At 58.0% G+C, this 12,764-nt stretch overlaps 1 protein-coding gene across 2 annotated transcripts in view; it reads left to right on the top strand.

Annotated features, from left to right (window-relative positions):
• Positions 1–5,846, top strand: part of KLHDC4 (kelch domain containing 4) — a 49,722-nt gene extending 43,876 nt beyond the window's left edge. The window contains exons 8-12 of one of the 2 annotated variants that reach the window (XM_025860433.2): positions 1,333–1,408; positions 2,956–3,164; positions 3,714–4,116; positions 4,849–4,935; positions 5,066–5,846. In XM_025860433.2, the coding sequence (XP_025716218.1) occupies positions 1,333–1,408; positions 2,956–3,164; positions 3,714–4,116; positions 4,849–4,935; positions 5,066–5,088 (798 nt within the window). In that variant the 3' untranslated portion in view covers positions 5,089–5,846. Of the gene's footprint in view, positions 1–1,332; positions 1,409–2,952; positions 3,165–3,713; positions 4,117–4,848; positions 4,936–5,065 lie in introns of both variants that reach the window. The other variant, XM_025860432.2, reaches the window with a different exon arrangement.
• The last annotated feature ends 6,918 nt before the right edge of the window (positions 5,847–12,764 follow it).

Here is a 12,764-nt window from a genome sequence, read left to right as displayed (position 1 = left end):
TCTCTCTCTCTCTCTCTCTCTCTCTCTCTCTCTCTCTCTCTCTCTCTCGGGGTGTGTGTAGAAGTAACCGCAGCAGCGAGCACTCCTGGTGCCCAGATCGCAGTTTCTAATCATGTCCAGTTAGAGGACCTGGGGCTCCTCGGGGAAATGGTGGATTCCAGGCCTGGATCAAAAAAAGTACAGGATGAGGCTGGAGGGTCTTGTGGTTCCCCAACCTAAGGGTGTGCTTATAGGAAACTCACATTACGGGCTGTATCAGACGGACACAGGAGCCACCGAAAGGGTTTCCAGTGGCCAAAGTTCAGCGGTTTTAGCAGCAAAGTAAGTAAAGCGGACTGGATTTACAGCCCAGAGTAGAACATAAAAATCTGTGAGTCCATTTGATTATAAGCAAATGATTGAATGACTAAGTAAATCAGGGGAAGGGGACAAATCCCTATGCAGAATTCCACATAAATTATGTAGCCAACTCTGACCTTGAGGGGTGGAGCCTGACTTCCGTTCTGCAACCGGGGCTGTGCACAGTGATGTCCTTCCCCAGAGGACTGTGGAAAGCTACAGGCTGGGGCGGGGGAGGGGAGGGGGGTGACAGCCAGGTGACCAGGATCAGCAGCAGTGGGAAGTCATGGCACCAGCATGCACCCCTGGTGTGCTGCAAGGGAAGGGCACTTTACCCGTGGGGCCCACAGCCCCGTGCAGTGCTGAGAGACAGATCAGACACATCTCAGGAGACCCAAGATGCAGCGCAGCTGAGCAGCGACTTCTCTACTCCTGAGGGGCGTCAGAGATGGGGAGTCTGGGCCAATGCAGCTGACCTGACGCTGAGGACTCAGGGCTGGGAAACCTTGGTTTCATTGTTGGAGACACTCAGAAAAGTTTTTAAATGGTAGCACCCGGCTGGCTTGGGCAGCAAGTGTGAATGTGATTCTTGCAGGGAAGTCCGAGCACGTGAATTGAAAGATGATGGGGTTGGGGACACACGGGAACTGTGATGGAACTTTATGACGGCCTCGGGGGGGGGGCCCTCCACCTGGAACAGAGTCGCTGCAGAGCCATGGGCGCTCACGACAGTTCTTGTTAGAGTGGTCAGTTTTTAACATTCAAAATCTATTCTTGGTTAATAAATCATTACTAATATTTTTTCATTATATCTGCTCAATGAGGTCAGAATTGAACGGGTCATAGTTCTGATTTTCTTTGAGGCTCATCCGAACAAAGGCCCCCAGGGCGTCCACCCCAACAGGAAGGCAGACCACAAGCTTGAGGGGGCTGTGCGGGGCGTTGTAGGTGGCGCCTGGCTAGTTCTCACACGACTCCCTGTTCCTTTTGCAGAGAGTCAAGAAAGATGTGGACAGAGGCACCCAGCATTCAGATATGTTCCTGTTGCAGCCTGAGGATGGAAGAGAAGGTACATGCACTGGGTCATGGGGGTGGGCCACAGGCTCCTACAGGAAGCAGGGCAGAGACCTGAGAGCCCCTCCTGCTCTGTGGTTGCGGGGCTGGGGGAAGGGAGGGTGGCAGCGAACCCCTGCACACTGTGCTGGAGTCATGGGCAAGTCCTCACCTGAGCAGGCAGGCCAGGTGCTCATGAATAACCCTAAGTGTCTGCACAGCAGGGACAGCCGAGGAGTGATCACCCTCAGGTGTTTGGGACGGCAACCTCAGAGCAAGTGGAAGCCACCGTTTGTCAGCCGTTCCCTGACTTGTTCTCACTCAAGAGCAAGTGGCTGCTGGATGTGGGATTTGGGCATGGTTGTTGTGGGTCAGCGGCCCCCACGTTTGCTTTCTAAAGCTCAGAAAGTCAGGTGGTGGCCGGTGAGACTTGGGATGAGTAGGCTGGGCTAGCTAGACTCAGGTGATCCAGTCTGGTCCTGGGTCTGCTTTGGGACCTGCAGCAAGCCTTTCCACCCGCCCCATGAGGCTGTCTGCTGTAGAATGACGGGGCTGCTCCACACAGCACCCTTCCGTCTCTCCCACCCTAACCTCTGTGAAGCCGGGCACTTCTCAGGAAGTCAGCCACGCTGCCCAGTGACCAATAAGGACATCTGCCTTTTCCTCAGTGGGCACCAAGGTTTGGAGTCAAGGAGAAAGCTGCCTGGTGTGCACATCAGGGAGCCGGAGCTGGAACCGGACCCTGAGCCTGTGTGCTCAACGTGTGCACCTGGGCATCAGACCCTCGACCGCCAGCAAGAAGTATGTGGTGCGTTGTGAGCTAGGGCCCTCTGGTGTTTTTCCTCCTCTGTTTCCGTACCACATTAACATGCTGGCTGTGAGCAGTAGTCCTCGTGGCCCAGTACTGGGTGCCCCCAGAGTCGCACCTGTGCTCTGTGCTGATGAACAACAGGTGGGCGTGACATGGTACCACGTTGGCCATTTGTTGCTTCTGTTCAGTTTTCCTTAAACGTTCAATAAAAGGACAGTCTCGGTTCTTTTTTCTAGATGTGGTGGGAAGATATCCTCCACGCTTCACCCTAGGTCATGTTTTGAGCGTTACCACGTTCATCAGGCACGTGCCGAGCGAGCGCGCGCGCGTGTCGCCTGCAGGAGCGTCTGCGGTCCTGAGCAGGGCGAGAGCTCACAGCCCGCGTGGAGCAGCTCTCTCGGTTCTGCGGCCCCCCTGCAGGGCCTGGCGCGGCGTGAGGCCCTCCTAGCACTGCGGCCTGCCCACCTCCATCTCCGCCGGGCCTCAGAGCCAGAGCTGGGGTGTGGTTGGCCCAGGGGCTGTCTGCAGGGCGTGTGGAAACATTACTTAGTTCGCGCAGGACCTTCCGGAGCAGGCTGAGGCTCGGGGGCGTGTTGGACTGTTTCGTTTCTGCCGAGGGCTCAGAATGCCTGAACCTGATGCCCTTTTGTCTGCAGTCCTGTGTTTGCGCTTGTCCCGTCCCCCGGGGTCGGTGATCCTGGGTGAGCCCGTGGCCGGCACACCCTTACCCTGTGTTCCCGCTCCTCCAGCAGGCAGGTGGGCGTGGACCCGGATTAATCCTGCAGGAGCCAAGCCCACTCCGAGGTCTGGCTTTTCGGTGGCTGTGACCCCAAACCATCAGACGCTGCTCTTTGGGGGAGTGTGTGACGAGGAAGAGGAGGAGAGCCTGGAGGGGGACTTCCTCAACGACCTGCATTTCTATGATGCCACCAGAAACCGCTGGTTTGCGGGGCAGCTGAAGGTAGAGCCGGGCCTCAGAGTGCGCACCCCGTTGCAAGGCTGCATCTGCTTTCCTTCCGCCGCGTCAGCCGGTTCTTCCCCGAGGCTTCAAGCTGCCCGGGCCTCCCCAGTTCCTGTGTGTGTGGGGCCCGTGGGAGCTCTCGGCATCTTTACTGTCGCCGTGGGCAGGGACGCCTGCGTCCCTCCCTCCACTCCACGGCGGCACTATGGGTGGCTGTCCCAGCAGCGGGGTCCCCTTGGGGCTTCAGGTCTAGAGGAGTTGATGGGGTCAGTGGCCCTGATGCCAAAGGAGGTGGCCCACTCTGGTAGAGACCCCACTCTGGTTGCAGAGCCTCTGCGGGAAAACGGGTGGACGTGCGGCCAGTGTCTGGATGCGTGGCCCTCCCTGCCTTTTTCTTGGAGGGGTCACACGCAGGCAGAGGCTCTGTGCCCCCAGGGTGAACCGCAGCAGGTGCTTCACCCCTGTGGCCTAGCCCCTTTGGGGCTCAAGGATGCTGCCTGCTCACTGCTGTCTGCTGCTAAAATGCATGGCCTTGCTTCTTCTCAACAGGGACCTAAGTCAGACAAGAAGAAACAGAGGAGGGGCAAAAAAGCAGAGCCCGAAGGTGCTGACAAGCAGGAGCGTGGGGGGGCCGGTGCCCAGGAGCCGCTGGAGGTGGTCAGAGAGGTGGTCACAGAGGACGGGACCGTGGTCACCATTAAACAGATGGTGGCTGCCCCGGGCTCGGCTGGACAGCCCCTATCTGACGAGGAGGACAGCCCTGACGAAGCCGGCGGCCCCGTGGTGGAGCCGAGCCCCCGCTCGAACGCCATGCTGGCCGTAAAGCATGGGCGGCTCTACCTCTACGGAGGCATGTTTGAGGCAGGTGACCGCCAGGTCACCCTCAGTGACCTCTACTGCCTAGATCTCCACAAGATGCAGGAGTGGACGGTCTTGGTGGAGATGGATCCAGGTGAGCTGAGGTGGAGGTACGCTCCTCCTCAGGTTGGGGCGGGAACCCCGTCAAAGCGTCTCTGTCACATCTGCCTGCAAGCAGGCGCCCCCTCAGATCTGCCCTGTGCCACTGAGCCCGTGGTGGGCAAGGGGCCACGTCCTCTGTATATCCATCCCTGCTCTGGGAGCGGAGGGGGGTGGGCTGCCTACTCCAGCACTCTGATGAGCCTTAGACCTGTCCTGGTGCTGCTCAGAGGGGCGTTGTACAGAACAGCTCTCACAGAGCCCCTCGTCCGGGGACAGCCGCCTCTGAGCAAGTGAGGGCGGGGCCGGCCCAGGACCTGGGGGCACCTCCAGGCCTCCTCTGCTCTGGTCCAGACTGCTGCGTCCCTCGCCTCCGTGTCCTACCCCGGCAGCTGCTGAACACAAGCCACCGCTCCTTCCTTTAAGCCCAGAAACCAGAGCAAAGTTAAAATCCACACTTTTGGGGAAAGTTCCTCTGTGGCCGGTGCGAGACTCCTGTCCTGCAGCGAGACCAGGCTAGAGCTGGGGAGCAGGAGAGCACTCTGCGTGGGTCTCGTGTCTTTGCCCGTCAGTGTCTTTCACCCCACCTCCGCCCGGGGACCGAGAGAAAACGCGTTTCCTCAGAGCGTGCGGTGGTGCCGGGGCTCGGGCCGCTTCCGCACCGAGAGTCTCGTGAGGGCGCTGCCCCGCCGCGCGGAAACTTGGAATGTGCACTTTTGCTTTAAAGGAGCTCAGGAGTGGCTGGAGGAGACGGGCTCCGGAGAGAGCAGTGAGGAGGGCGAGGGCGCCGAGGACAGCGGCGGGGAGGCCGGGGGTGAGTGTGGCACACGTGCCGGGGAGGGGTGGCAGGGGGTCGCTGGGCTCCCAGAGTCCTAAGTTTTACTGGTAATGAGAGACTGGAATGCTTTCCTGAGGTTTTATTAAAATTTGGCTTTGCTTTGTAGATGTGCTCTCAAGGCAAGCTTAAGGTTTTGAAAGAACACTTGTATGTGGAGTGCAGTGAGCGGCGCCGTGTTGGCTTCTTGGATGGAGTGAAGAATGCCCTCGCCATGTGGTTTCTTTAAACGCGGTGCCCGTGCTCGCCCCGTCAGGCGGTGAGCGGGTGGCCTCTGGAGCTGCCAGACCCAGGCCTCCGTCCTGGGCTCAACGTGCTTGCCTCCTGCCCCTCCTTCCCCGCGGAGCAGCTCCTGCACGCACGGTTGGGCCCGCCGAGCGGCTTGCAGACGGCCTGCCCGGGCTCCAGCGGTATCGGGTAGGGCTCACCCTGGACAACGTGGGCCCCCACGCCGGGAAGGGAGCAGCCCACGCTGTGCCAATCGCTTTGTGTGATGACCTGGCCTGAGCAACCTCTCCTCCCCCCACCGCCCCCAGAAGTTAACCTGAGTGAGGTGCAGTTGCCTTCCCTCAGTATTGCTGGGTGTGGTTTAAAATAAAGCGGCCTTGGGGCACAGCCGCAGCAGAGGTGGTGATCTGTGCGGCCCCGTTTGCCCTGGTGGTGGTGGCGGGGCCCCCTGCTGCAGGCGGCACCTGGAAGATGAGGGGGCACGCGGGTGCTTTGTGGGCGGTTTCCCTTTGGCCAGACAAGGAGCCGCATGTCCTGGTTGATGGTACCTTGTCCGCCTGTAGGTCTCTGATTTCTAGAAGTTCTTGGTGGCAGCCCGCCGACCACCTTTACACGCTTTGTGTCTCTGCCGATCTTTGAAATAAAGTTCCTGTTGGCTGGGCGGTTCTGTGTGTTCTGTGCGGCTGGCTGTGCTCGGGCGCCTCTGAGTGAATGTCCCCGACTCCTCAGAACTGCTCCACTAGCCTCTTTCAGGAAGAGATGCTAGAGCCCCTCTCTGCTCTTTCCCTTTCAGGCTCCAGGCTGTCATTGGCAGAGTGACAGGAGGACGGGAAGCCTGGGGTCAGGGACCCCACTGTCTCCACGTGGTGCTGCTGTCCAGCGCCTGTGGAGTGGGGGGTCATCACGGTGGCAGCCTGTGGTGCGTGCACATACGGAATGGTGCCCGCTCCAGGGTGCATGGCTGGGGTCAGCATTTGGGCCCTGAAGTCACACCTGGTACCTTTCTTCATCTTAAATACCTGCTACGACGAGAATGTGGTATTTTTAGTTTTTAGCGACAGGGCCAACATCCCCTTTGTTCCCTGGAATAGGCTATCCCCATCATTGCCTGGATGCTAACAGACAAGAGTGGCAGTGCGCACTTCTGGCAGAGCAGGGCCTGGCCCGAGAAGGTGGTCATGGAAGGACAAGGGCTGACCTGCCCCAGAAACGCCCCTCTCTCACCCAGCCTTCTCACGCTGCTCAGCCCCCACCAGCTTCGACAGTGGGCCCTCACCCATCAGACTGGCAAGCCTCTGGAATGGAGCCTGGAGGGGGTGGGCTCTCAACCGCAGACTAGAAGTAGGACCCTATCCCCTGACGGTGGCCTGTCTCTCGTCTGCCTGCCAGAGCCCCACTCTGGGGGCCATGCCCATGGGAGCTCTGGCCGTCAGAGAGGCCAGGCCGGGGGTCAGGCGTCATGGCACCCTTTCAGTAGATGTGGGCTGGGTTTGGTAGAAAAGCTGGGTGCTCGGGCTCCAGTGGCGTTATTTGTGGCCCTTCCCTTGGATGCTGGGGCAGTCCGGGTCTTCCTCGGACACTCGGGGCAGAATCTTGCTGCAGGGTCCTCAGGCGTGGCTGATGGGATGCCGTGGCTCGTTCCCGGGACCTCCCGGGTCCTCCTGGGGCCCACTCTGCCCGCTCCCGGCACGTGGCACTCAGCCCCGGCTATGCGGCCCAGCGGTACAGCTGCTTTAGGAGGAGCTTGTTGGCTCCACCTCGGCTTTCTGTTGTCAGAGGCCAGAGTGTTCCTGATTGTGTCTGTGACAGAGCAGGTTTGAGGGAAGAGGGTGTTTGTTAATCAGCCAAGTTGAAAGAGAACTCACAAATCCCCTGAAGAAACTTCTTGTACAAACAAGTCTCTGTTTTGCTGTCATGTCCATAGGGTTATTGCTAAAAAACTCAGTTTGAGTGGACCAACAAGAATAAATAAACAAGTTCCAGAGAAGGAGCTGTGCCTGCTGCTTAATGCTGTGATTGAAGCACCAGGACGGGCGCACCTTGGAGGTTCAGCAGTGGGAGAGGCAGCGGCGCGCTCTATAGGATCGGGAGAGTGTGCCAGGAGCAGGACCAGCACACCCACCCTGCGGTCTGTCGGTGACTCTTGTGCCCCACTGACTCTTCCGGACACCCTGATGCCCACCACAGGCATGAGTGGCCAGTACGAAGCCCAAGGCCTCCATTCCCTGCGTTGCTGGAACCAGAACAGCTGGATACAGCTGTATTCCGAGTCAGCGAGGGCCCTGCAGTCACACGTCCTGTCTTGTCTGTCCCTTGGTTGGCTGAGTTGTTGGTAAGCCCCCGTACCACCGGCCGGGTTGTTGGGTTCTGCCCCTTTCTCTTACGGTGCCCATCTGCTGGCCATGCCCTCTCAGGCACCAGCAGAGCCCCTTGGTGGGGGATGGGGGGTTTTGAGTGTGAAGACTTCTGTACCCTCCCTGAGTCCCCGGGGCAGCCGAGCCGCTGTCTGGGTCATGCAGGAGGAAGATGGATTCCAAAGGGCTGGTCTGCGATGGTAGATTTCTGGGGTTGGCTTGAATGGAACAAACATCCTTACCATTCAGAGTGTTTCTCCGTTTGTCTCTAAAAGATGACAAGAGTGGTATTTATTGCAGTTCGACACATTTTGGGTTCCTTACCAAGTTGTACAGACAGGGAGTCAGTGGCTAGCTGACAGTAGAGACACACTGAGGGGCCAGAGGCTGGCCAGGGCCTGCTGGTGACAGATGGTCTTCTCAGGGCTGTCCCCTGGGGCTAGAGGGGCCCTTAGGCTGCCACCCAGGAGAGTTTAGGCACAAGCTTGGGTTCAGATCGGGTGACCCAAGTGAGGTTCACACTTGGGAACCAGCCCCCCCCCCCCACGTGTGTTGGGGTGAGGAAGAGGTGACACGGTGTTGACTGGGGTCTGGGGAGGGGCAGCTGCTTCCTAGGGCGGGGGTGGGGGGAACGTGCCCCACTTCAGCTTGAGGGAGCATGAACTCCATCTACTGTCCACTGCTTACTTCCATGAGCACTGAAGGAGCTTTCTAGTAACTACTGCTTTCCCGGGTGTTCTGAGCCAGGAAGCAGGCTGTGTGCAGACCTTTGGTCACCAGAGACCAGTGTTGTCTTACTGGCCCATGTAGCTCCTGAGAATAGAGCAGAGGCATCTTCATTTCTGTTTTGCGAGAGAGCTTTGGCAGTGCTGGGTTCAGGCTGGGCCTGGCCATCCACCAGTGGTCTGACCGTTGGTGTCCAGCGGGAAGCTAAGGCACTGACCGGCGCAGCCAGTGGCCAAGGACATAAGCCATCGGGGTCTGAGGAGCCTTCACGGGCACAGCCAACACTGGGCCTGGGTTCCTGGTGCCGAGCAGGCTTGGGACCCTCTGGACCAGACCTGCTTGTGGAGCTGGGCAGCCATGTGCCCAGCCTGGCTCTGGACTGGGGAGGCTGGCCTAGAAAGGCCCAGGTGTGTCTGGGGGGCATCCCGAGATGGGAGAAACTCTCATCGGAAAGAAAGGCTGAGTAAACTCCCCCCATGAGACACTTAAATCAAACTAGGTTTAGCACAGCAATACCGTGAGGCCCCTGGGGCAGAGCCTGTGGAGGGGAGTGTGCGGGGCTGCTGGGGCCGGCTTTGGGAGGAGGGGGCGCGCTTCGGGCTGGGGAGCCCTCCTGCCCGGGACCTAGGCTGCAGGGCTGCCGTCGGGGGAACACAACCTCTGCCCCAAGAAGGAATTCCATTTCTCCGTCTCAAAATTTTGGCATTAGGAGATTTTAGTGAAGACCTTGATCTGTAATGAGATGATGCAAGGGACCCAGAGTTTTCAAATGATGATGTTTATTACTAAAAGGAGCAAAATTATTTTAAATCTTGACAGTGTCCCTTGCTTTCAGATAGCGAAAGACATAATGGTGTGACTTAAAGTGTTACATTCATTAAGGAAAAGTATTTAAGTTTCACTTTGTAAGTAACCAAGCTATTTTTCCCAGCTAAAAGATAAAATGGCGAGGTAACATTTTTAGCCGCTTCATCAATAAGAAAAATCAAAACATAGTCAACATTCCTTTTTTGTCAATGCACAAACGATTGCACTGTATTAAAGTTTACATGCACCAGGGAAGAAAGTGAGAAAAGAAAATGCAGATTGAGACCAATTTATGTTAGAATTCACAAAAAGGCATCTATGTCAGGGTGAGTGGTCTCCGGTCTAGTGTGAGGGCGAGTGTGCATGTGCCGCTCACCTGAGCAGTGAGGGCCGTGTCGGTTTTATTTCAATCAGGCTACAGCGGGTGGTGTTTCTTTGGACGTGGTGAATGGTGCAAATAAGCCAAGTCCGGCTGTCGGGTTTGGCTCCGTGCACGGGAGGCTCCAGCAGCTGGGCGGTCCCTGACCACGCGTGAGCCGCAGAGTGCCGGTGCTCTGCAGCACGGGGCCCGCCCACCACCAGCGGGCATAGGGCAGAGAGTGCAGGCCACGCTGCTCTGGTGGCGGCAGTGACAGTGCTGAGGAGGGCAGGGCCCCGTTGGGGCGGACGCCCCACCTCCTGCGCCCGGACCCGTCTTCTCCCCGAAGCCAACCCCACGTGGAAGCCCCAGCTGGCTGACTGGAGGGCAGCCCTCCTCCTGGCTCCTGCCCTTCGCAGGTGGGTGGTGTGGGTGCCGCTCACTGAAGAGCACTTCGCTGCGTGGTGTGGGGTGCCCTGGGGACTGACAGTGTTTAGGGAGGGAGACCCCTTCAGGCGGCGGGTGTGCTCTTGGCCTCATGGTTGAACAGTGATGGAAAGCCCTTCCTCTGTGACGTGTGTCCTCACACAGGAAGCGCTGGGAGACGGTAACTCTGATCTTAAGGGACTTGAAATCTGATCTTTGTAGCAGGCGTGGGATGAATCACCGGGGCAGGTGCTACCAGCACGTGGAGGGGAGCGGGGACCCAGCCAACACCTGCCCTGCCGTCCCTTGGGGCCTCCTGCCCTTCGTGGGTTTGGGCTGTCGCTGTGCCCGTGTCACCAGGTGGTGGTGGCACGGATGGGGAGGGTGTGCGCAGACGCAGCAGTGAGGTGTGAGTCTGGGTCTTCGGCAGGTGGGAGCGGTAGGGGCCGACAGGAGTGAGGTAGGTATGAGGTGTGCTGCTCACTGCCTTCCCTGCTCTGCCATCCCCCGAAGCCCCGGGCCCGGTTCGTGCACCCGGACTGGCCCCGGCCGGGCTGCCTGCTTCTCAGAGGTCGAGAACAAGCTGGAACAACACGTGTTGGCCCTTTTGTATCTCAGGCACCTCCGTGTTGGGGTTTCATGCAGAGGCAGACTGGGAAAGCGCCCGTTGTTCCTAGCTCGTGGGCTGCACTTTTGGAGAAGGCGTAGGGTCCTCAGGGGTCTCCACCGTCCAGGTGCCACACGTGCTGGTGTCTCCTGTCTGTGGCTTTTCACGGAGCCCAGCGTCTGCCCCCATCCTCTCCCGCAGAGGCTCTCGGTGCCTGTGACCCTTGGTCTCCCGAGCTTTCAGACTGTAAAATACAGTGTCATCTTTCTGTTTTTGAACGAAGGTAACTGCACTTTTTCTTGCTGCTTTTAAGGCTGAGTAAGTGACACTTCTCGGGAACGGATCTCAGGGACACTTGGGGACAGATCATTTTTCCAGTCTTTCCTTACTGACAGTAGCATTGACACGTGGCCGGGCCTGGACAGGGAATGAAACTAACAAGACAGCTTGACTTTGCCGACAAGAGCGCACCTCACTCTTACGCCTCATTTTTGTCTGGAATGCTGGTCCTGTTGCTTCACATTTATGCTTAACTGATGTGAGCAAATCCTGTCCGAGGCAGGACACCATGAAAACATGAGCCATTGTCTGCTCTACTCAGTGCTGGCCGTGGATTGTCGGGCCCGGCAGCACATGCGGCTGTGGACATAGAGGCTTAAAATTTAGTAGGCACCTTTATGTTAAGTTTCTGAGACCAAAGGCAAGAAAAACTGGAAGACAAAACCCATAGGAGTTGAAGAAAGTGAGCCTCATCCCGAGCCGAGGTTGGCCCTGTCCTTTGTCGAGAGGTGTTTTCTTGTATATCCTCCAGCAAGCACCTTCCCCTGGAGGACGGCGCTGCTGGTGTCCGAGGCGTGTCCCCCGGTTGGTGCAAGTGAGACCTGCCTCAGGAGGGGACCCCAGCACTGGTGCTGATTCAGGAGGGGATCAAAGAAAGGTGGCCAGAAACCCAAACTGAAAAATGTGAGAAGCACCACCACTTTATTTCCTTCACTCCCCCAGATGTTCGTCCGCGTCAAGCCTGTAACGTCTTGTATCTGCACTGGGCTTTCGGTAACATCCTTTGGTTTTAAGAGGGGTGGCCATATAACGGATCGTCCAAACTGGGACTCTCTTGAAAGGGAAAGGGAGCACTTCTAGGACCGGGATGTGGGGCCGCCCTGTTGGTGTCCCCTGTTGGTGTGGGCACCAAACGGGCCCTGAGGGACGGCTGCAGGCTGTGGGGACCCACCCGTGTTCTTCCTACTTTGCTGGGGAATCTGGGTTGGTGCAAATGGCAAGGAGCCTGTCATCCTCCAGTGTGTGTGTGTGTGTGTGTGTGTGTGTGTGTGTGTGTGCACAGCCCGTGCAGTCGTTTCAACAAAGACATGACTGTATTGGCTGGTAAATGTGGTTGTGGACTTGTGGAGAGAGCGATTTTGGCAACAGGCGTCGAACTTCTGTGGCTACCCAGAAGTTTCCTCCAGCGACGTACGCTTCCTGTCAATTACTTAGGCTTGTATATTGCACCCCTGCTCTGTGTCTTTGGGAATCCCATGTGCTAAGCTTAAAAGTGTGGATAATTTTTCACGTGCTTGAAATTATCCAAGCACTTGACAGGCACTGAGCAAATTTCAGAAAGCACAAGTAGCCCGCCGTCTTAAGTTTCCTCACGTTTCTGGTAAATGCAGCAGGTGCTCTGTGGGCACAGACGAGCTCACCTACTGACCCCAGAGGGTAGTGTCCTTCCCAGGTCTTTCAGGGTGAGGTGTGAGTGCAGGTTTCCCAGCCCAGGGAGGGCGGCAAGAGCTGGGCATGGAGCGGTGACTTGCTCGCCCCCCCCGCCCCCAGGCCCGGGCTCAGGAGCTCCAGTCACTCAATTTCTCTGCCTCTGGCTTTCAGCTAGAGTGTGGAAGAAGCTGTCAGGGGAGAAAAGGACTCTCGTGAGGTTGCTCTGGGAGTAATTAAAACGTGTTCAACACTTTGTACCACGCACGCCTGGGCTTCCTGATGGTCCTGTGGGGCCTGGTCTAGCTCCGCCTGCGTGCCTACCAGGAGCACGCAGAGAGAAGCAGGTTAGCTGCCCTGGCACCCACTGGGGGAACCTGACGCTCTGGGCCAGCAGGAAAGCCAGCCCGGCGAGCAGAAGCACTCCCGCCTGCTGAGCGGCCTGCTCCCTGGTCATGGGGGAGACTAATGAACAATCAGCTTCTAGAGTCTCTCAGACCCAGGACGTTGTGGTCTTGGTGGAATCCACAGGGAATTCCCTGGGCGTGCAGGGAAAGGGCGGGCGATGTGGTGGTACAGCCGTGAGGTCAGGGCC

The sequence above is a fragment of the Callorhinus ursinus genome, unplaced genomic scaffold, assembly GCF_003265705.2.
Source record: "Callorhinus ursinus isolate GAN/ISIS: 27379988/994484 unplaced genomic scaffold, GSC_fseal_2.0 scaffold46, whole genome shotgun sequence".
Lineage (NCBI taxonomy): Eukaryota > Metazoa > Chordata > Mammalia > Carnivora > Otariidae > Callorhinus > Callorhinus ursinus.
The sequence above is the reverse complement of the archived record's forward strand: the minus strand, read 5'-3'. Positions and strand labels throughout refer to the sequence as shown.